We start from the raw sequence: 24,434 nt of genomic DNA, 5'->3' as shown, positions 1-24,434 counted from the left end.
GTCCATGAGGCTGATTGCGAAGCCAATGGGTTGATGATATAGAGTTTCTACCTTCTTGCCAGGACTCCTCAGTAGTCCTAGCCAGTATGCTTCAACTCTGGATAGGTTCACAAAGTCAGGGAAGGGCTCACTTTGAAAACTTAAAGAAGTATATATTTTTAACCCAACTGTCTTAAGTAGGCATTTAGGGCCTGATAGTGTGTGTGAGAGGGAGAACGGGGGCGGAGGGAGAGATGGAGAGATAGAACCTATACACCCACATCCCTTCCTTCCTATTTGCTGGCACAGACACACGTCAGCTGACAAAGAGGCACAGCCGGGAATGAGTAAGAAAATTCCCTGCTGTCCCACCTACTCGCTTTTCTTGGAATTTTGCACACGTCTCTCTCTCCTCTCTCCTTGGCCTGGGCTCAGCAGCTTGCTAAACACCCAGAAAGGAGAGTGGCTGAGGTGCCTGCAGGCTGCTTTTCCCTCAGTGCTCACCTCTCTTCCCCTCTCCCTTGCTTCTCCAGGTCACTGGTCTCAACTCGACCCTTCACCCCTACACCATGGCCCTGGCCCACAGCCCCCGAGAGACATTGCTCTGGGTTTTGAGTGACCTTGAGGACAAAAGCTTCAAGCTATTCAAGTTCCACTTACGGGACAGAAGCCTGCTTGAGAGGCAGCCACAGCTGGCTCGTGGGGAGCTGGAGGACCTGAGCCGGGTGGACCTGGCTTCTTTGCTGATTTCCCTGTATGGAGCACAGGAGGCCTCAAAGGTGGTGCTCAGGATCCTGAAGGTCATGAACCTGTTGGAACTAGTGGACCAGCTCAGCCACATCTGTCTGAATGGTGAGTGCAGGAGGGGATGACAGGAGGTCAGGGTAGCCCCAGGACTATGTATGTAAGCAATGTATCATGGGAATGATACCCCCATGACATTTCCAGAGACTCCCACAGCCTGTGATTTATGCTGTCTCTTACTCTTGCCCTCTGTCCATGCCTAGGATCACCAGTGCCCAGGGTCCTGGTGGTCTCCAGCCCAAGGCTCTGACAGCCTGAGCCGAAGGTGGGGATTTATTTACAGAAAGATTACTATTATCTTGTGGCCATAATGCCCCCACCTCCTGCCTCCAGTCATAGTGCCACAGAAAAGAAGAGGAGAGGAGAAGGACTTAGAGATTGGGGAAGATGTTGGTGAAGGGGATTCCGCTAAGCAGCAGAAATGGCATCAGGTGGTGGGGGTCTGACCTTGCCTTAGCTGCTGTCCTAGCAGGCAGCTCAGGCTATTTCCCACAGAGGACAGTCTGCTTCTGCGTCCTTCTCTCTCAAGGAACTGATGGATTGATGCCACCCTAGAGTGCAGGATGGGCATGGAGCCCAGAAGGTCTCCTGTCCCTTCTCATGGGGTCCTGGGGGGGTGCTCCATCCATAGACCCCTTTCACACCTGAGACCTCTTCTGGCACAAAGTCATGGCTTCTGCTCAGAAGCTGGTTTATCTTGAGCACCTGCTTTGATTACCAAAAATATGTTTCTATTACTTCACTATCCTCCAGCTTCCCTTCCCTTTCTCCCCTCTCTGTCCTTATCATTTCAATTTTAAAAAAGTTTTTAATTGTTTTTTTTAAAGTTTATTTATTTATTTTGAGAGAGAGAGAGATAGAGAGAGAGAGAGAACAAGGGGAGGCAGAGAACCCCAAGCAGGCTCCGCACTGTCAGCACAGAGCCCACACAGGGCTCAATCCCACAAATTGTGAGATCATGACCTGAGCCAAGTCAAGAGTCAGATGCTTAACAAACTGAGCCACCCAGGCGGCCCTGTCTTCACCATTTGAAATGAGGATGTTTCATCGGAATACTCAGTCATATACACAGAGACTTTTACACATATACATATTCTTACAAACACCTACTTGCTGATGCACACTGACATGCCTTCCTCACACAAAAATACACAAGCTTTTGGGGTGCCTGGGTGGCTCAGTCAGTTATGCATCCAACTTCAGCTCAAGTCATGATCTCACAGTTCGTGGGTTCAAGCCCCACATCAGGCTCAGAGCCTGGAGCCTGCTTCAGATTCTGTGTCTCCCTCTCTCTCTGCCCCTACCCTGCTCGTGCTCTGTCTCTCTCTCAAAAATAAGTAAACATTAAAAAAATACATAAGCTTTCATAGGTCGTACTCTCATGGGCATGTGTGGATACAGTCACTCATACCCCACAGATACCCACACACACAAAACACACCCTTGCACACTCATATGGGTGTACACATGCACACCAGGCATGTAAATGTGTGCAGATACACACACATACACATCTGTAGCAGTCACTGTCCTTGTGGCTGGAAGTATAAACTTCAGGAAGATAGAAGTTAGCATACACAATGAAACTAGAGATCAGGATCTAGAGTGTGAACGGCCCTCTTGGTCCTTCTTTATCTCCATGTCACCCGCTAACACCCCATGTGTCTGGCTCAGATTACAGAGAAATATACCGAGAGCATGTGCGCGGCCTGGAGGAGAGGCAAGAGGGGGGACCCTGCGGCAGCCACAGCCAGCTGCTCCTCGTGGCCAGGCCTAGCCAGGAGAGCCCAGAATCGTCTGCCCTCCCCGTTCTGGAGCAAGAGCTGGACTCCGTGTCGCTGCAGGCTCTGTTTGATCCAGGAGAAAGGCCTTACCAAGCCCCGCCCACAGTGGTACTACAGGGGTCTGCTGGCACTGGAAAGACAACACTGGCCAGAAAAATGGTGCTGGACTGGGCCACTGGCACCCTTTACCAAGGCCGGTTTGATTATGTCTTTTATGTCAGCTGCAGAGAAGTGGTCCTGTTGCAGGAGGGCAGACTGAACCAGCTCCTCTTGTGGTGTTGTGGGGACAACCAGGCACCTGTGGATGAGATGTTGAGGGAGCCAGAGCGGCTGCTGTTCATCCTGGACGGCTTTGATGAGCTGCAGAGGCCCTTTGCAAAGGGCTTGAAGAGGCTGAGTCCGTGCCCCATGGGGGAAATCCTGCACCGTCTAATTAGGAGAGAGATGCTTTCCACGTCTTCACTTCTTATCACCACCCGGCCCCTGGCTTTGCCGAATCTGAAGCCCTTGCTGAAACAGTCGCATCATATTCACATCCTAGGCTTTTCTGAGGATGAGAGGAGGAAGTATTTCAGCTCCTATTTCACGGATGAGAAGCAAGCCAGAAATGCCTTTGACATTGTACAAGGGAATGATATTCTCTACAAATCATGTCAGATTCCAGGCATCTGTTGGGTGGTCTGCTCCTGGTTGAAGGAGCAGATGGAGAAGGGCAGGGAGATCTCAGAGACTCCCAGTAATGGCACAGACATCTTCATGGCCTATGTCTCTACCTTCCTGCCGCCCAGTGACAACGGAGGCGGCTCTGAGCTTACCCGGCACAGGGTCCTGATGGGTCTGTGCTCCTTAGCAGCTGAGGGGATCCAGCACCAGAGGTTCATGTTTGAAGAAGCTGACCTCAGGAAGTACAATTTAGATGGGACCAGGCTTGATGCTTTCCTGAGCAGCATGGATTACCAAGAGGGATTTGACATCAAGAAGTTCTATACCTTCCGCCACATTAGTTTCCAGGAATTTTTTTATGCCATGTCCTACCTGGTGAAAGAGGACCAGAGTCAGCTGGGGAAAGAGTCCCACAGAAAAGTAAACAGCCTTCTGGATGAAGAGGGGCAGGCAGGGAACGAGGAGATGACCCTCAGTACACGGTTTTTATTGGACATATCGAGAAAAGAGACCTCCTCGAACTTTGAGCTAAAGTTCTCCCTCAAAATTTCTCCCTCGGTACAGCAGGATCTGAAGAATTTTAAAGAAAAAATGGAATCTATAAAATGTAACAGGGCCTGGGATTTGGAATTATCTCTGTATAAGTCTAAAATAAAGAATCTGGTAAAGGGCGTTCAGATGAGCGATGTATCGTTTAAGATGGAACATTCAAATAAAAAGAAATCCCATGGCAAGAACTCATTTTCTGTCAAAACCAGCTTGAGCAATGGATGGAAAGAAAAGCAAAAATGTCCTTGTGACAATAATATAGCAAAGGCTCAAGAGAAGTCTTCTAATGGAAAAGGCAGAGAGGCAGAGGAATGAACGACGTGGCGGGTAGGAGCAGCATTTATCTGGGAAGCAGATAGAACTGAAGGGTTGGGAAGGTGGTGGGGGTAGGGACCGGAGGATAGGGGAAGACAGGGTGTAAAAAGGAATGGACAGATGAGAGATTACACTAATGGGTACTAGGAGTGGAAAAGCAGAGGAACAAATCGAAAATAACATTGGATAATAGGGGATCAGAAAACTTGGAACATAAGATGTGGGGAAAGTCCATGTGGAATGAGTTCCCAGGAACAACCACATTTACCATCAATGGCTCAAAATCAGTTATTTAAAATCCCCTCCTCCTAGAGGCTGTTTATAACCTCCTATACCGTAGAGTTTCAGTAACCCCTCTTATGTGTCAATGTCAGTCACCAAACATGTGATTTGACTCTTTGTATAAAATAAACTTCTAAATATAATAAACTATGGATTGTGCTTATTCTATAAAATGGGATAATGTGAAACATATCATATCAACATTTATTTTTTTTTTCAACATTTATTTATTTTTGGGACAGAGAGAGACAGAGCATGAACGGGGGAGGGGCAGAGAGAGAGGGAGACACAGAATCGGAAACAGGCTCCAGGCTCTGAGCCATCAGCCCAGAGGCTGACGCGGGGCTCGAACTCACAGACCGGGAGATCGTGAACTGGCTGAAGTCGGACGCCCAACCGACTGCGCCACCCAGGCGCCCCTCATATCAACATTTAAAGGAAATAGTGTACTGTGTCATACTGGAATATCCCTTTGACTTTGTACTTGTGATCAATTGCTGCTTAGATAGTAGCTCCCCATCTTTCTAGAAACTTCTAGAGTTTCCATGTTGGAAATAAGCCATATCTTGTTACAGATCTTTGGTCTTGGAAGGTCTACTGTGACTTGACTTAGCTTTGTACTAATACCATGTCACTTGTCCTCATTGGTGCCATTACCTCCCTTTTATTTTTGTAAAGACCAGTCAGTTCTAAGCGGTAACTCATAATCTCTTTTTCTTCTTTGGCTCCCTCTGTATAGAAAAGAAGAAGAATCAAAGGAATTCCAGATGTAGTTCGTGACTCATTTCTTAGATGAGGAAATTAAAGTTCAGTTAGGGGCCCTATCAATTTCTGGGGTTCCTCAAAGACATCTCTTAGTTCCCATACCTCAGTCAACAGTGTAGAGGCCCCTGAGGACTTTGTGCCTAAGCACTGCAAACCTATCCCCACCCCAGCTGTTGCTGCTGGTGTCAGCACAGCTGAGAATGTCGGTGCTGCTTTGGACCCTCAGTGCCCCACAGAAAGGTTATAGATACCCCTCGTTTTGCTTTTTACACATTTTTATTACTGTCATGACTCCTCACAAATTGATTCCATGTGTACCAATTCCAGTAATCTGCTGGACATGCCCAGACGTCTGAATCCAAGGGAACTCAGCCTTGGATGGTCAATTGGGACATCATAACACTAATTATTATTAATTCTTTTTCACACAGGAAGGTTGGTGGCTCCACATTTGATAATTAGATAGATTGCATATTGAACACCTAGATTCAGGGTACATGTAACAAACCTTATGCGTGTGCATGTACTTATTTGAAGAGTAATTTGTACTACGTTCCTACAGAGGCTGGTTGGCATCCAGTGAGAAAGGCTGTGTTGTCCCCTACAGAGCTTAGATGTTCACAGAGACCAACTCCCGAACGTCATACAGAATTTGGGCACAATGAAACAGGTGCTTAGCTACACTGCTGGATTTTCATGGGGCCTAGGAGGCCTGCTTCAAAAAACATGGATCTAAAAACCACTGAGGTTTAAACATATTAGGATTCACGTTCAATCCAAACTAGCTTAAGCAAAAATTAAATGACCCACTGTATTTACTTTTTAAAAAGTAATGATTTCTAGTTTTAGGTATGTCAGGCTCTTTTTATTTATTTATTTATTTATTTAAAAAATTTTTTTTTAATGTTTATTTATTTTTGATACAGAGCATGAATGGGGGAGGGGCAGAGAGAGAGGGAGACACAGGATCGGAAGCAGCCTCCAGGCTCTGAGCCATCAGCCCAGAGCCCGACTTGGGGCTCGAACTCACGAACCGTGAGATTGTGACCTGAGCTGAAGTCGGACACTCAACCGACTAAGCCACCCAGGCACCCCTGTCAGGCTCTTTTTAAACAACGACATCAAGGTTTCACTCTCTCTCTTGTCTGTTGCTCTTTTTATAGTCACCCTTTCTTCTCATTTCAGAGAGTGGCTCTTACATGTCAGAGAAAATGGCCATAAGAGCCATTTCTCTTATGGTCTGCTTAAACCATCCTTACAGTCAATGACCCTAAAGGAACAGAATTGTCTTTACCAACAGGTCTAGCAGAGAAGTTGGAAGAGGTTTCTGACCTGACCCTAGATATGTACCAAGCCTTGAACAATCACTGTGGTCTGGAAGATGAACTTCTCTGACTGGATAGCCCTAAGTCTCATGGTCTAGGCCACACCCCCATGGCTAAGTAAGAAAGGATCAGAACTTCCTGAAATGCATGGAATGGGAGAGTAGCTCCCAAAAGGGAAGGATTCTGAACAGGCAGAACAATATGTCACACAGACTTTACACAAATACAAGTGTGTCTGATGGTCTGGGATTCCCTGAGGGGGCTGTGTAAGAGGGAGATGCAATGAAATCCCTGTGGATAGAAGTCTGAAAGAAAGGGTCCACTGGGCTTCAGGACTTGATGGTCAAAGGGAGGAGTGATTCCAGGTACAGAGAGGGGCTGGCCTTACCTGGTGCTTACTTAGCCTCCCTCTGGGGAGTGGGAGGTGCCAACCATGGGAAAGAGAAGGTTGTGGTCAAAGGCAAGAGCTCTGTCCCTAGGGAACAGCCATGGGGACCCCCTCTGAAGGGGTGGGGTTCAAGAGTGGCAGGAGGAGGAAGGTAGTGAGACAAAATACAAGATGCCCAGTTACATTTGAATTTCAGATAAACTATATATATATATTTTTTTTTTTTTGCGTGGGACACACTTATACTAAAAGTTTACTTGTTTATCTGAAATTCAAACTTAACTGAGCATTATATATTTTTATTTGCTCAATCTGGCAACCCTTAGTGGAGGAGGGTGGTGGGGGAGCAGGCAGCAGCCATAAGCCACATGAAGTAATATATCAGCTGCTATAGCTCCAAATAGTCTTGAAAATTTTACCATATTTCTCCCCATCTCTGGGATTCTTAAAATGAAACCCACATTTTTTTGTAGAACCCACAAACTGGTGGGGTCCCTATAGCAAGTTAAAAATGTGAATATTCTTGGGAATATTTGGAGAACATTTGCCAGGGAAAGACTGAATTTATTTTAGCAAATATGTGGCAATTTTGAGATTGGATCAATGTGCAAATCCATTTTTGTCACTGTTGTCATTGACTATGCCTTCTTAGACAAGTTAGAATTTCCTTTTCCCTTTTTGGAACATTGGCAGAAATGCAACTCCCTCCACACACACACACACACACACACACAGACAGACACACAAAACAAACAAACCAAAATAATCTAGCCCGCAAACAACCCCTCCAAACACCACACAAAACAACAAATCAAAACAACAAAACAAAGCAAAACACCCTTCTGAGTTCATAACAGACTCAGAAAGATGATAATCTTTATGTTTCACACTGCCCATTCCCCACTTTTAGCCCCCAATGGATTTTTTTTCCAATTTAGTTAACATACAGTGTAATCACCCAGTGATTGATCACTTACATATCACACCCAGGGCACTTACATATGACACTTACATATAACATGTAAGTGCCCTCCTTAATGCCTGTCACCCATTTAACCTCCTCTCCCATCAACCCTCAGTTTTTTCTCTGTATTTTTTAAAATTTATTTTAGAGAGAGCATGTGCAAGTGGTGGGGGCAGAGAGAGAGGGAGAGAGAATCCCAAGCAGGTTCCACACTCGGTGTGGAGACCGATGCAGGGCTCCATCCCACGACCCTGAGATCATGACCTGAGCAGACGCTCAACTGACTGAGCCACCCATGTGCCCCAGTAAAGGTGGTTAAAGATAAATTTATTTTAAATTTAATTTTATTGTTTCCCTGTTCTGATTTGCTTCTATTCAGTGTTGATTTTTTAAAAATATAATTTATTGTCAAGTTAGTTAACATATAGTGTATACAGGGTGCTCTTGGCTTCAGGAGTAGATTCCCATGATTCATTGTTTAAATTTAACACCAGTGCTCATCCCAACAAGTGCTCTCCTTAATGCCCATCACCCATTTTTCCCTCTCCCTCATGCCCCCATCAACCCTCAGTTTGTTCTCTATATTCAAGAGTCTTACGGTTTGCTTCCCTCTGTTTCAAACTATTTTTCCCCTTCCCTTCCTCCATGGTCTTCTGTTAAGTTTCTCAAGTTCCATATGAGTGAAAACATATGATACCTGTATTGCTCTGGCTGACTTATTTCACTTAGCATAGTACTCCTCAGTTCTGCCCACGTTGTTGCAAATGGCAAGATTTCATTCTTATTGCCAAGTAGTATTCAATTGTATATCTAAACCACGTCTTCTTTATTCATTCACCAGTTATGGACATTTGGGCTCTTTCTGTAATTTGGCTATTGTTGAAAGTGCTGCTATAAACATTGGGGTATATGTGCCCCTATGAATCAGCACTCCCGTATCCTTTGGATAAATTCCTAGTAGCGCTATTGCTGGGTTGTAGGGTAGTTCTATTTTTAATTTTTTGAGGAAACTCCACACTGTTCTCCAGAGTGGCTGCACCAGTTTGCATTCCCACTAATAGTGCAAGAGGGTTCCCCTTTCTCCACATCCTCACCAACATCTGTTGTTTCCTGAGTTGTTAACGTTAGCCACTCTGACCAGTGAGGTGGTATCTCAATGCGGTTTTGATTTGTATTTCCCTGATGATGAGCGATGTTGAGCACCTTTTCATGTGTCTGTTGGCAATCTGGGTGTTTTCTTTGGAAAAGTGTCTATTAATGTTTTCTGCCCATTTCTTCACTGCATTATTTATTTTTAGAGTGTTGAGTTTAGTAAGTTTTTAAAATATATTTTGAATACTTTTTATCTGATATGTCATTTGCACATATCTTTTCCCATTCTGTTGGTTGCCTTTTAGTTTTGTTGATTGTTTCCTTTGCTGTGCAGAAGCTTTTTATCTGGATGAGGTCCCAATAGTTCACCTTTGCTTTTATTTCTCTTGCCTTCAGAGACGTGTTAAGTAATAAGTTGCTGCAGCTGAGGTCAAAGAGGTGGTTGCCTGTTTTTTCCTCCAGGGTTTTGATGGTTTCCTGTCTCACATTTAGGTCTCTTATCCATTTTGAATTTATTTTTGTGTATTGTGTAAGAAAGTGGTCCAGGTTCATTCTTCTGCATGTTGTTGTCCAGTTCTCCCAGCACCATTTGCTAAAGAGTATGTCTTTTTTCCCCATTGGATATTCTTTCCGGCTTTGTCAAAGGTTAGTTGGCCATACTTTTGTGGGTCCAATTCTGGGTTCTCTATTCTATTCCTTTGGTCTATGTGTCTGTTTTTGTGCCAATACCACATTGTCTTGATTACAGCTTTATAGTGAAGACGAAAGTCTGGGATTGTGATGCCTCCCACTTTGGTTTTCTTTTTCAGCATTACTTTGGCTATTCAGGGTCTTTGGTGGTTCCATACAAATTTTAGGATTGTTTGTTCTAGCTCTGAGAAAAATTCCAGTGCCATTTTGATTGGGATTGCATTGAATGTGTAGATTGCTTTGGGTAGAATTGACATTTTAACAATATTTGTTCTTCCAATCCATTAGAGTGGAACGTTTTTCCATTTCTTTGTGTCTTCTTCAACTTCTTTCATAGGTTTTCTATAGTTTTCAGCATACAGATCTTTTACCTCTTTGGTTAGGTTTATTCCTCGGTTTTTTATGGTTCTTGTTGCAATTGTAAATGGGATCAATTTCTTGCTTTCTCTTTCTGTTGCTTCATATTGGTGTATAGAAATGCAACCAATTTCTGTACATTGATTTTTTATCCTGAAACTTTGCTGAATTCATGTTATCAGTTCTAGCAGCTTTTTGGTGGAGTCTTTCGGGTTTTCTATGTAGAGTATCATGTCATCTGTGAAGAGTCAAAGTTTGACTTTTTCTTTGCCAATTTGGATGCCTTTTATTTCATTTTGTTGTCTGATTGCTGAGGCTAGGACTTCCAACACTATGTTAAACAACAGTGGTGAGAGTGGACATTCCTGTCCTGTTCTTGATCTCAGGGAGAAAGCTCTCAGTTTTTCCCATTGAGGATGATATTAGCTGTAGGTTTTTCATATATGGTTTTTATGATGTTAAAGTATGTTCCTTCTATGCTGACTTTCTTGAGGGTTTTTTAAAGAAAGATGCTATATTTTGTCAAATGCTTTTTCTGTATCTATTGACAAGATCATGTGGTTCTTATCCTTTCTTCTATTAATGTGATGCATCACATTGATTGATTTGTGAATACTGAACAAGCCCTGCAGCCCAGGAATGAATCCCACTTGATCATGGTGAATAATTCTTTTAATATACTGTTGAATTCAATTTTCTAGTATGTTGTTGAGAATTTTTGCATCCATTTTCATCAGGGATATTGGCCTGTAATTCTTTTTAGTGGGATCTCTGTCTGATTTGGGAATGAAGGTAATGCTGGCTTTATAGAGTCCAGAAGCTTTACTTCCATTTCTATTTTTTGGAACAGCTTGAGAAGGATAGGTATTAATTTTGCTTTAAATGTCTGGTAGAACTCCCCTGGGAAGCCATTTGCCCCAGGACTCTTATTTGTTGGGAGATGTTTGGCAACTGATTCCATTTCTTCGCTGGGTATGGGTCTGTTCAAACGTTCCATTTCTTTCCTTTGAGTTTTGATAGTGCACGGGTGTCTAGAAATTTTTCCATTTCTTCCAGGTTGTCCAGGCTGTTGGCACATAATTTTTCATAGTTTCATTATTCTCTAATAATTGTTTGTATTCCTGTGGTGTTGGTTGTGAGCTCTCCTCTTTCATTTGTGATTTTATCTATTTAGATTCTCTCTCTTTTCTTTTTGAGAAGTCTGGCTAGGGGGTTATTAATTTTGTTTCTTCTTTCAAAAATCAGCTCTTAGATTCATTGATCTGTTCTACTGGTTTTTGTTTTGTTTTGTTTTGTTTTTTGTTTTGTTTTTGGATTCTATATTGCTAATTTCTGTTCTAATCTTTATTATTTCTCTTCTGCTGGCTTTGGGGTTTCTTTGCTGCTCTGCTTCTAGTTCCTTTATGTGTGAGGTCAGGTTTTGTATTTGGGATTTTTCTTGTTTCTTGAGATAGGCCTGGATTGCAATGTATTTGCTTCTTAGGACGACCTTTGCTGCATCCCAAGGGTTTGGACTATCATGTTTTCATTTTCATTTGCTTCCATTTATATATTTTTAAAATTTATTCTTTGACTGGTTGACCCATTCATTCTTTAGTAGGATGTTCTTTATCTTCCATGCCTTTGGAGGTTTGCCAAATTTTTTCTTGTGGTTGATTTCAAGTTTCATATCGTTGTGACCTGAAAATATGAATGGTATGATTTCAATTCTTTTATGTTTATAGAGGGCTGTTTTGTGACACAGTACATGATCTATCTTGGAGAATGTTCCATGTGCACTTGAGAAGAATGTGTATTCTGCCACTTTAGGATGAAAAGTTCTGAATATATCTGTCAAGTCCATCCAGTCCAGTGTAATATTCAAGACCTTTGTTTCTTTATTGATTTTCTGCCTAGATGATCTGTCCATTGTTGTAAGTGGAGTATTAAAGTCCCCTGCAATTACTGTATTCTTATCAGTAAGATTGCTTATGTTTGTGACTAAATGATGTCTATATTTGGGTTGTTTCAAGTTGGGGGCATAAACATTTACAATTGTTAGCTCTTCTTGATGTATAGACCCCATAATTATGATATAATGCCCTTCATCATCTCTTGTTACGGTCTTTAGTTTAAAATCGAGTTTGTCTCATATAAGTATGGCTACTCTAGCTTTCTTTTGACTTCCAGTAGCATGATAGATGGTTCTCCAACCCCTCACTTTCAATCTGAAGGCATTCTCAGGTCTAAAATGAGTCTTTTGGGGTGTCTGGGTGTCTCAGTTGGTTGAACATCCATCTTTGGCTCAGGTCATGATCTTGTGGCTCACGAGTTTGAGCCCCATGTCGGGCTCTGTGCTGATAGCTTGGAGCCTGGAACCTGCTTCAGATCCTGCTTCAGATCCCCTCTCTCTGCCCCTATGCTTGTGCTCTCTTTCAAAAATAAATAAACATTAAAAAAAATTTTTAATAAAATGAGTCTGTTATAGACAGTATATAGATGGGTCTTTTTTTTTTAATCCATTCTGATACCCTATGTCTTTTGATTGGGGCATTTAGTCCATTTACATTCAGAATTATTTTTGAAAGATATGGATTTAGTGTAATTGTGTTATCTGTAGGTTTCATGCTGTAGGTGATGTCTCTGATCCTTTGTAGTCTTTGCAGCATTCCACTCACAGAGTCCCCCTTAGGATCTATTGCAGGGCTGGTTTAGTGGTCAAGAACTTCTTCAGTTTTTGTTTGTCTGGGAGTCTTTATCTCTCCTTGTATTCAGAATGACAGCCTTGCTGGATAAAAGATTCTTGGCTGTATATTGTTCTCTATATTTAAGAGTCTTTTCTGGTTTGCCTCCCTCTTTGTTTTTACCTTATTTTTCCTTCCCTTTCCCTATATTCATCTGTTGAGTTTCTCAAATTCCACATGAGTGAAATCATATGATATCTGTCTTTCTCTAACTTATTTTGCTTAACATAATACCTTCCAGTTCCATCTACATTGTTGCAAATGGCAAAATTTCATTCTTTTTTATTGCCTAGTGGTATTCTATTATATATGTATACTACATCTTCTTAATCCATCCATCAGTTGATGGGAATTTGGGCTCTTTCCATAATTTATCTATTGTTGATAGTGCTGCTATAAACATTGGGGTGCATGTGCCTCTTTGAATCAGCACTTTTGTATTTTTTGGATAAATACCTAGTGGTACAATTGCTGGGCCATAGAGTAGTTCTATTTTTAATTTTTAATTTTTTGAGAAACCTCCATACTTTTTCCCAGAGTGGCATTTTGCACTCACTATTGGTAGGAATGCAAACTGGTACAGCACAGTAGATTTTTTTTACCATGGAGACGGTGACTGGGACATCCATACTGTCAGACTCAGCCTGCTGAGAGAAAGGATGGTTAATCTCAAAAAGGCGCCTTCATTAGTAGGATGTGTAACTATTCACCATTTGACTTTTTTTTAATAATCTTTTCCCCTTCACTCCTAGACTTGGGAACTAGACCACAAAATGTGTGAACTCTTTGAAGTAATTCATTTATAGACTTCTCTTGCCCTGTTTCTAGTTATTTTCTATCCTTCCTTCATCAAGATTTGAAATCTTATCTTCTTCACCCACAACATCCATGTCCTTCAGGACACTCAATTCATCCTCTGCAATATTTCTTGTTTTACTCATCCATTCCATCCTATTTATACTTCCTTCCAGCCTGTCTTGCAAAACACGTGTGTGCATGCACACACACACACACACACACACACACAACCCCAACAACAAATGGAATTGATTGGGTTTCTTTGTATTCATGCAATAGTTGCAATGAGACAGTGTGCCTTTGCATATGTATAGGGGCATTTGAGTGTTGGCTCACCATCACTCATTGGCCTCCTTCCTCTACCAACAATACCTTTATTTCTCCTGGGGAATTTTTTCATTAAACTTTTTCAGGTGTGTACACTTGGGGTAGATGCTATCCTCAGCTATGGGGTAGGGACCATAAAGTGCATATTTGGCAGCATTTTCCACCCTCATTAGTCACATTGTCTGGTTCATGGTCTCTCATGTAATCCTACTACAGTGAATGATATGGGGTGGGGGGGTTCTTGGATTGGTTTTTGTGAATGAAAGCCTTTCCCCACAGAATAACTGGTATGTTTCCCATGGGACACAGATTGGAGAGGATGTATCTCTGTATTGGCAGCCTTGTTGTCTCTCAGAGGGGAGAGCCTCCTTGAGAATGGAACCTACCCTAGGAAAGCAGAGATGAGAAACAGAGAAAGGGAACCCAGATTCTGTTCACCTCATCTGAGTGTAGGATAAAGTCAAGCCTGAGGATTCATTCATCCCTACATTTTGCTGAGACTGAGCCAATGGTCTCATTGCTGTAGGCTGAACTCTGAGACCCTAGGTTCTTATACATACCTTGTGAGATTAATAACAGTATCTTAATTTCAGCAGAAAAGTAATAGGGCCAGAGAAGTTACATATTTTCTCAGTCATACAGCTAGTCTAGATGTTTTCTCTTCAAGTTAAAAAGCACCAACTATAAAGTAACCTGAATGACTATCCCCCCACCCCCCAATTTCAGTGTTTTCATACTTCTACTGGAAATATATTTAAAATTTTGGTAATGATATCCAGGCTTTCCACACAGTAACTTCAACCTACTTGTCTTAATGTGTTTTCCAATCACTGCAGATATTGTCCATCCCATGCAATCAGTCTAGATAACCCTGCCTTTGTTCATAGCTCCATCCCTTCCTCTCTTCCTCAACCTGTTTAGTAACACTCACTCAGCCTCTGCTTTCATTCTTTAATGGGGGGGGGAGGTCCTGGTGGAATTGGGTCTCTGGAGTGAAGAGATGTTTTTCCCTATAGGGCTCTGAAGGAGTGTTGTTTCAAGTTTATATAGCTGAGATTTTTATGTCCATAGGGGAAAGTCTATATAAATTGAGTATAAGTTCTCCAGAGAAGGGCTCTCAAAGGGCAAACATTTAATGCCCATATAATATTATAAAATCAGTGCATTCAATCACTGAGTTGTATTTATGGGAGAGGTTTTTTTGTTTTGTTTTGTTTTGTTTTGTTTTGTTTTTTTACTGAAGAGGTGAAACATCTGATTAAATGGGATGAAAGTCAGAACCAGTCCATAGGAAAGGAACTGAAGATTCTGTTTATGTACTTGTTAGTGGGTTTGCCATTTATAGTTCTTCTCACTGATAATTGGAGATGCTTACCAGTGCTCAGGTGAGAATGTCAACTACTCTGCCTTTCATAGTCACATAAAACTTTGGGCAATAATTAGAGCTTTAAGTAGTTTTATTGCACTAATCATCAATTCATAGAGCTATGTAGCTGGGGTTGGAGGTGGTCAGAAATAAGGCCAGTCATGCACAAAGATGAAATCCTGAGGAAGGAGTGATTTGCCCAGGGTCATACAGAAAGTTAACAGTGGAGTTGAAAGGACATGTCATTGAATCAGTCAGGTTAGCATTAGGGTAACTCTTGTGAAGGGGAAAAGATGGAGGGAGAATTCAGGTTCATTTGTTCATTTGTTCCTTTTTTTCCTCTCCTTTTTTTCTTTTCTTTTTCTCTTTCTTTTTCTTTTTTTCTTTCTTTCCTCCCTTTCTTTCCTCCCTTTTCCTTCCTTCCTTCCTTCCTTCCTTCTCTCTTCTTTCTTTCTTTTTCTTTCAAGATTCTCTAAATTTTCATATTTTAAAACTTATTGGTTTTATATACTCGGTGCTTAATATATGTATTTTTTATCTACTAGAAAAGGTACTTACATGGTTTTTTTCTGCAAAGTCTACTAATTTTAGGAGATTTTTTGATATCCAATATGTAATTATTGAGGTTAATACATATGGTATTCGATTTATCAATACAGAGTTAAACTCTGTAAATCAACTTGCCTTCTACTATCTGTTAATGTTTTAATGATCTGAGGTCAAGAAAACAGTACATATCCTCAGCTTGCTTGTCCTTCTATCCTTCTGGCTTCATCTTGTCCCACAGTGAAAGTCTGCTCGTTTTCAAAGCACCCCCTTCAAGGCCAGGAGGCCCTCATTCTAGTACTGAGATGTATGTCATCGAGTACCTTTGATTCGAGCAAGTCAGCCTGCCTCTTTCTGCCTTCCTCCTTCCACTTCCTGGCCCTTCCACCCATGACATCCTGTGATTATGGTTGTTTACTTCCTCTTGCCATTCCAAAGTACTTTTTCCCTTTTAAAATTTCTAGAGCACTTGTTTCCATCTAGTTTCCCTTAAATGCCAGCTTGAGAAGTGAGCATTTTATTTTACCAATGAGAGGAGACTCTGAAGGTACTGGAAGGGAGGATATTATTTTGTCAGAGGTATGAAGGATAGATTGGAAGAGAAGTCACAAAATGTGGAGAAGCCAGTTAGGAGACTATTTAATGATGGGGGTAGGGTGGAGAGGGGCAGGCAAAGAAAAGAGGCCATGAATTGAAGCAGTGTTGGGGCGGGGGGGAATGAACTTGCTGAGACCAGAGGGACTCCAGATTTTAAAGACCTCACTGTAGGCTTGACAATAAATAGGATGCTGGGGACATAGGTTTGGGTGACTGGGGAGGACAAGGGGGAGAAGTGAGGTGCTCCTTCTCTGCCAAGAGGTGCTCACTTCTTCTGCCCCAGGACAAGGGGGAGAAGTGACGTGCTTCCTGGGAGGAAGATGGTCAGCTGGGCCTGGGACTGGTGGGCCCAAAGGACTCAGGCAGCATATATGCCTTCTAGGTGCCCACCCACTTTTCTACCTTCCCTTCAGCTCTGTCCTCATCTGAATGGAGGAGAAGCATGCAGTTTTCTGTGAACAAATCAGAGAAACACTCATGTCAGGTCCAGGGCTACCTTCCTGCTGCAAACCACATGAGTGAACCTGAGTACAGGAAGAGTCAAAGACTCATTTTGGAGGTAGTAGCAGAGTTAGGACCCCTATAGGGTCTGCAGGGTCTCTCTATTCCCTTGACTTATTTTTCATTCAGACACTATATTCCTTGAAGGCAGAGTCCAGGTTTCTAAATTTTAATATTTATTCTTTGATATATTCAACAAATGTTGGTGTTGCATTTATTATATCATTTATTATCTGTTCCGGGCACTGAGAACACAGGAAAGAATAGAACAAAACAAAGTTTCTGTCTTTCTGGAGCTTACATGCCAGAAGGGGGAGTTAGACAATAAGCAAAGCCCAAATACTATGTGTTATTTCAGCTGGTGATGAGTGTTATGGCAAAATATAAACCAGGGAGATGGGAGTCACAGGGTGCTGGAGTAGGGGATAGGGGCTGCGATTTTGTGTTGTGTAGCCAGGAAAGACCTCTCTGTTGAATTTATGTCACAAATGTATCTTTGAGGGTACACAGGCTCCCACATGATAGATATGCAATCAATGATATGTTTATTAAATTGTTAATGGTTAAATGAACTTGCTAATAGTGTGTGTGTGGTGGGGGGAGAGGGAGAGAAGGAGGGAGAGGGAGGGGGAGAGAGAGAGAAAGAGAGAGAGAAAGAGAGGCTAAATCACAGGATCAGAATAACTAAAAATGGAATTTTATATAGCCCCCAAAGCCACTTTATGGTCACAAGGATGGACGGTGGAGAACTGACCTCTAAATTTTCCCATTTAGATGTATTTCAATATAATTAGTCCCATTCTAACCAGAAATCAATATGCTTGGAACAATTTACTTATGTTCAGTTGAGATAAGTGCATCTAAATTCAATCCCTTTTGAGTGTTTCTCTGCTTGTTTGGGTATATTATTCATGTATTTCATTTTTTTAATTTTAAAGTTTATTTATTTTTGAGAGGGAGAGAGAGAGAGAATGAGCTTGAGCAGAGGAAGGGCAGAGAGAAGAGAGAGAGAGGGAGAGAGAGACTACCAAGCAGGCTTCATGTTGTCAGCGTGGAGGCTGACCCAGGGCTCAATCCCATGAACTGTGAGATCATGACCTGGGCCAAAACCAAGGATCAGACATTCAACTGACTGAGCCACCCAGGTGGCCCTCATGTATTTCATTTTTAACAAAGCAAGAGAAATGTATTTTGAATTTTGGCATTTGTAATAAATATTCATCAAAATTTGTTTTAATTTTGAATTAATAGTTATAAACTTGTGTCTTTTTTTGTTATTTATTTCAAACACTTTATTGGAAAAATCACATGTAAATATACAATTGGAAAGAACAGAAATGCATACATGAATATCATGGACAATGGATTACAAGTTTTAAGAATGGGATTTATTTTCAACCTAACAAAAAAGCTGCCAGAGAACACTTGCTTTTCATAAACTGAAAGGAATATTTCTGAGACAAAATTCCTCATTTCATTTGTATTTGAAAGATTCACTATTCTAATATATTGGCTATTCTCAAGATTTGCCAACTTGAAGATCTGTCAAAATGAACTCACGATTACATCTTCTGCCAATAATTTCAGACTAAAACTCTCAGCTTTTGGACCGTGACTTCATAATTTATATACATATGTCCACAAAAATAATATACTCTCCACCACTGAAATGAAAAGGCAAAATCAAAGCTCTGTGGTTGAATTCATCCTCTTGGGCTTTTCTAACTTTCCTGAACTCCAAGAGCAGCTCTTTGGGGTTTTCTTGGTTGTTTACCTTGGGACTCTGATGGGAAATGCCATCATTATAGTCATCATCTCCCTGGAACAGAGCCTCCACGTTCCCATGTACCTGTTCCTGCAGAACCTGTCTGTGGTGGATGTGAGTTTCAGTGCAGTCATTATGCCTGAAATGCTGGTGGTCCTCTCCACTGAGAAAACGTCAATTTCATTTGTGAGCTGTTTTGCACAGATGTATTTTATTCTTTCTTTTGGTGGGACTGAATGTTTTCTCCTGGGGGCGATGGCTTATGACCGATTTGCTGCAATCTGCCATCCTCTGAGCTACCCAATGATTATGAACAAAAGGGTTTTCATGAAATTAGTAATGTTCTCATGGGTCTCAGGGATCATGGTGGCTACCGTGCAGACCACATGGGTTTTCAGTTTTCCCTTCTGTGGCCCCAATGAAATCAATCATCTCTTCTGTGAGACACCCCCTGTGCTAGAACTTGCATGCGCAGACACCTTTCTGTTTGAAATCTATGCGTTCACTGGCACCATTTTGATTGTCATGGTCCCCTTTGTGTTGATTCTCTTGTCTTATATTCGGATTCTCTTTGCCATTCTGAAGATGCCATCGGCCACCGGGAGGCAAAAGGCCTTTTCCACCTGTGCCTCCCATCTCACGTCTGTGACCCTCTTCTATGGCACAGCCAATATGACTTATATCCAACCCAAATCTGGCTACTCCCCAGAAACAAAGAAGGTGATGTCATTGTCTTACTCACTTCTTACACCTCTGTTGAATCCACTGATCTACAGCTTGAGAAACAGTGAGATGAAAAGAGCTTTGATGAAATTGTGGCGAAGAAAGGTGGATTCACACATATTCTGATTGTGTTGAGAAGCTATGTGCTGTTTGGCCGCTGCTCGACTAAACTCTGTTTAAATATAATAAATGGCCAGTCTATATACTCAGTATTAACATGCTTAATTTGTTATTTTTCCAAGGTCAATAATATATTAGGGATCCCTATATTGGTAGTGTGTTATTGTCATTCATTTTTTAATATAATATATAATACAACAGTTAATCTGTTCCTCTGTTACGATCATCTAGGTCATTACCGGATTGTTGTCATTAAGACAAAACTTCAATAAACATCTCATTCCATACATCCATATAATCATACTGATATTTTATTTCTGACAGATTCTTCAAAGTGGGTCTGATGTAACAAAGAGCATGTGTGCTTATAAATTTTACTAGCTATTAAAAGCAGAAGTACTTTTCAAAGTCATTGTAACTTTTCAGACTGACCTGAAGGCCCACTCTGTTGCACTAAGCACTGTAGGGCTTCACGAAACTGAGTAGATGAGATTTTTATTCCTGGAGTGAAACCTGTTCTGTGAATGAGTAAGAAAAGATACAATTTATTTTGGGGTGATCAAACTGGTTCCACATCATGGACTCACACAGATTATTGTTCAAAACAGGATTTCCCTTGGTATATTTCTAGATATTCACCCAATGGTGGGGAGCAAAGAACTACACGAGAAACTTCCCTGAAGTCTCACTTGATACTTGAGTATCTTTTTTCACTTACAGACTACTGTTTTTAGAGACTTTTGTTAAATTTCCTTTGGTTGGCCCAAAGTGCCCCAGACACTTTGCTTATAAACATAGGATGATTCATTTCTTTTATTGTGGGAAACTAAATGATAAACTATTTGGCATATTTTCTATGGTGAGTCAAATCACTAACTGTTTGATCTTCCCCAGAACAATGTCTCATCTTGTAACATTTGACAGTTACTTGCTATTCTAATGTTGTTAGTCATAAATAGAGGGACCCCTTTATTGAAACAATATCACTTCTATATCAGCTCCTATTGTGTTAGTTTCTGTTCCAGGGATGGTAATAAAGGAGAAAACACTATTCCCATTGCCATTCAGCTGTGGGAAAAGCAAATTTTTTGTAAATATTGCCTCTGTCAGAAATAAGAAGTAGAGATGCAAAACCGATTGGATTTTCACAAAAAGAAATTTCAACCATCAAATGGTTGAAAGCAGTTTGAATGCTATTTGAATGTTTATAATCTTTTCAGTAGAGCACTAAATATGCACTTGGAAATTTTTTCATTAGAGTTTGTCCTGAAATTTCCTTTTCATAGTCCTGAGGGGGAGTGACTAAATAAGGCCATTCAGGAAAAAAAAAAAAAAAAGTCTCTGAAAGCCTAATTCCTAAGCCAAATATTCACTTTTTACTTTTTGTTGTTTCCTTTGTTCATTCATTCATTCATTCATTCATTCAATAAGTTTTTGTTAGAGGTGACCATTTATGGGACTGCCCTGGGTTTATACGGTCTCTGCCCTGAAGGAGTTCACAGCTTATTGGAAGATCACTGGCTCTGAGATATCATGAAAGCCACACCACGCTTATGTCTTCATCCCAGGTGAAAAACAGAAGTTGAACTGGCAAGGTCAAGGTTTGATTGAATAATATGATGATGTCTCAGAGTCATGCCAATTCTCTACTTGGTTTTAACTTTGACAAAAATAGCCAGTCCAAAAGGACCTTGTTGCAATTCTACTCCAAATGGCAGTCGCTTCGGCAGTACCAGCTTCAATCTCATGGCAGCTGGTAGGACTGACCCTTGAAATCATGCTTTCCTGGTGTCAACCACAATCAACATGGATAGGAAAAAAGTGGAACTTTAAAAGATAAATCTTGGGGTGCCTGGGTGGCTCAGTCAGTTAAGCACTCAACTTTGGCTCAGGTCATGATCTCATGGTTTGTGAATTCGAGTCCCACATCAGGCTCTGTGCTGACAGCTCAGACATAGCTTCAGATACTCTGTCTCCCTCTCTCTCTGTGTCTCCTCCACTATCTCACACACAAGCTCTCTCTCTCAAAAATAAATAAACATTAAAAAAATAAAGTGTAAATCTTATGATGTCTCTCCTTGTTGAAAACGTTTCAATGGGTTTCTATGTATTCAGGATAAAAAAGCCTTTAGTGTGGTGTGTGGAGCCCAGCTTAACTGGGCCTGCTATGCTTTCTTTCTTTTTTCTTTTTTTAAAGTTTATTAATTTATTTTGAGAGAGAGACAGAGAGACAGACCCAGAGACAGAGACAGAGACAGCACAAGCAGGGGGCATGCAGAGAGAGAATCCTAAGCAGGCCCTGAGCTGTCAACACAGAGCCTGACACAGGATTCGATCTCACTAACTGTGGGATCATGACCTGAGCAGATATCAGGAGTCAGCCGCTTAACCAGTTGAGCCACCCAGGTACTTTCTGCCTATGCTTTCTACTCATTCATGCTGCACTCTGCCTTTTCCACACTCATTCACTCACCTACATTCCTGGTGCAAGTTCTGCTTTCCATTTTTTGGTGTCGCGATCCCACTCTGAGCTGAAATTGTCGAAACATGCCTTTGTCTCCATCTGATATGTTTCTCACTCCACTTTTCAACTAATTCTTAATCTTCCTGAAGACCTCCCTTTCCTTATGGTGGCCTTCCTTACTTCTCCCATGTCCCAACTGTCCTTAATTTTTTTCTCCCTCTGAAAACCCTGTCCTTTCTTCATGGCCTTTTATCTAAATTTTCTTTTATGCAGCAGAGTGGGATTTTTTTTTTATTCCTAGTGGGAACTTGCACCCAGTTTCTAAGCTAAACAGAAATGTTTGTAAAGTGACACATGGTGGGGATGTAGAGATGTCCTTAGCTTACTAAGATAAAGTGCAAGACAACAACTCAAAGAAGTTCATCTTCATAGCATAAAATCTGATGTGTGCTTTTTCATTCAAACTGATCAGGCCATCTTGACGACCTCTGAAGAGTTCCACCTGCCCGCCTTCCCTAAAGCTCTCCCACTTAGTTTTCAATGGTTTGTTCACCACACTCAGCTTTTTTGTAATCTACCTGTGGGGGTCAAAGAAATTTTACAACAACTATAAAATTTTGTTGTCTTTTGATGTATTATCTCCCATCCCCTCCTACATTTCAGTGCCTCAATCATTGCACTAGCCAGTACATTTCTCTCCATAGTTATATAATTCCAAGTTATCATTTCTGAAAGTTTTTATCACTGAATTTCCTGTTGTGCTGGGAGATGTCTACACTCCACATACCAGAAGGGATGGGATCTATAGTCCAGCCAGGTGGTAAAGAGCCAGTCTCCAAACCCTATTTTACTGTCTGCTTTCACTGACTCTTTAAGTACCATCTGCACTGGTTGGGTTCTCTGACAAGCAGACACTGAGATGGGGTCTCCCCAGGGAAGGAAATTACCTGGGAAAGATAAAGGGTTGAAACAAGATTGTGCTGGATAAGCCCTTTGACTGCCAACCAGGACTGGAAAAGTCTTCTGCACACCCAACAGGGAGCTCTGGATTGTCCATTAGAGGCATCCTGCATGGGTCAGAATTAGTAAGACCCATGCTCAGTTGTTGACCAGGGGCCTTTCCCAGAAGAGTGTGGTTTGGCTTGGAAGCTGAGTTTGACCATGAAGGAGCAAGTATCAGTCAATCACCACCTCTGCATTCACCTGGGCTGTGAGTCTATTCTTGGAGAGGGATCTGAGCAGCACATTTCCATATCCGCCACAATGTGTCTAAACGTTTGATGTATAGATAGTTTAAATTGCAAGAGGGAAAGTATAAATTTCCCGCGATATACCAAGGCAAAACCATGTGGAAATAGATATTACTTACTATGGATTTGGCTGGCAACAAAAGCAGATATAAACAAAAGAACCTATACCGCTGTTATATGCTTGTCAAAAGCATGTTTGAAGGATATAGTAGAATGTTTAATGAGCTAGAAAACACAAACATAGATTAAGTATACATTTCTCATCTTTGCTAATTACGTATGTGTGAAATATGATTGAAGGGATAGCGTGGTTTAAGAGGAAACACCAGGAACACACAACAAGAGTTAAAAAAAAAAACAAAACCCTGGGGGGCGCCTGGGTGGCTCAGTCGGTTAAGCAGCCGACTTTGGCTCAGGTCATGATCTCGTGGTCAGTGAGTTCAAGCCCCGCGTCGGGCTCTGTGCTGACAGCTCAGAACCTGGAGCCTGTTTCAGATTCTGTGTCTCCCTCTCTCTCTGACCCTCCCCCATTCATGCTCTGTCTCTCTCTGTCTCAAAAATAAATAAACATTAAAAAACAAACAAACAAACAACCCTGGTCTAAAACACTGGCTCTGCCATCTTCCATGTTTTGCCAGTTACTTCTCCTTTCTGAACATTAGCTCCTTCATAATAAAAGCATGAGGATAGAAATAATACCATTTGAGATACTGTGAGGATCAGCTACAATAACAGTAATAGTAGTTACAGAAGACAACAACAAAAGGATCGCAAGCTGAAGGTCTTGTGTGTCAGGCATTGTGTCAAATGCCGGATACTCTTCTCTCATTGAATACTCACAACAACTATATGAGCTAGATACTATTCACATCTCTGTTCCTTGAATGATTTTTCTCTCTTCTCTTCCCCCCTCCCTCTTTCTCCTTTCTTTCTCTTCCTTCCTTCCTTCCTTCCTTCCTTCCTTCCTTCCTTCCTTCCTTCCTTTCCTTCCTCCCTCCCTCCCTCCCTCCCTCCCTCCCTCCCTCCCTCCCTCCCTTTCTTTCTTTCTTTCTTTCTTTCTTTCTTTCTTTCTTTCTTTCTTTCTTCTTCTTTCCTTTCAGGCTTCACTGACAGCACAGAACCAGGAACTCATGACACTGAGAGCAAACATGAGCTGAGATCAAGAGTCTGACACTTGGCCACCTGGGTGGCTCAGTCAGTTGAGTGTCCGACTTTAGCTCGGGTCATGATCTCACAGTCCATGAGTTGGAGCCCCATGTTGGGCTCTGTGCTGACAGCTCGGAGCCTGGTTCAGATT

General features: G+C 41.6%; 2 protein-coding genes across 2 annotated transcripts; both read left to right on the top strand.

Annotated features, from left to right (window-relative positions):
* The first annotated feature begins 548 nt into the window (after positions 1-548).
* Positions 549-4,094, top strand: NLRP10 (NLR family pyrin domain containing 10). Its single transcript, XM_007083186.3, has 2 exons — positions 549-831; positions 2,458-4,094. Exons 1-2 carry the CDS (start codon positions 549-551, stop codon positions 4,092-4,094), a joined length of 1,920 nt encoding a protein of 639 aa, XP_007083248.1.
* Positions 4,095-18,484: 14,390 nt separating this feature from the next.
* On the top strand, positions 18,485-19,429 carry LOC102961306 (olfactory receptor 10A3). Its single transcript, XM_007083290.2, has one exon. The coding sequence runs from the start codon at positions 18,485-18,487 to the stop codon at positions 19,427-19,429; it is 945 nt and encodes a 314-aa protein (XP_007083352.2).
* The last annotated feature ends 5,005 nt before the right edge of the window (positions 19,430-24,434 follow it).

This window comes from Panthera tigris, chromosome D1, assembly GCF_018350195.1.
Source record: "Panthera tigris isolate Pti1 chromosome D1, P.tigris_Pti1_mat1.1, whole genome shotgun sequence".
Taxonomy (NCBI): Eukaryota; Metazoa; Chordata; class Mammalia; order Carnivora; family Felidae; genus Panthera; species Panthera tigris.
This window is presented reverse-complemented; position numbering and strand designations above follow the sequence as displayed.

What these genes read in the sequence shown, in the direction of transcription:
- LOC102961306 (XM_007083290.2), top strand. Translation starts at nt 18,485, where the DNA reads ATGAAAAGGCAAAATCAAAGCTCTGTGGTTGAATTCATCCTCTTGGGC.
- NLRP10 (XM_007083186.3), top strand. Translation starts at nt 549, where the DNA reads ATGGCCCTGGCCCACAGCCCCCGAGAGACATTGCTCTGGGTTTTGAGT. An exon ending in CAGCCACATCTGTCTGAATG is followed by an intron (nt 832 to 2,457) that starts GTGAGTGCAGGA and finishes TGTCTGGCTCAG; the next exon opens with ATTACAGAGAAATATACCGA.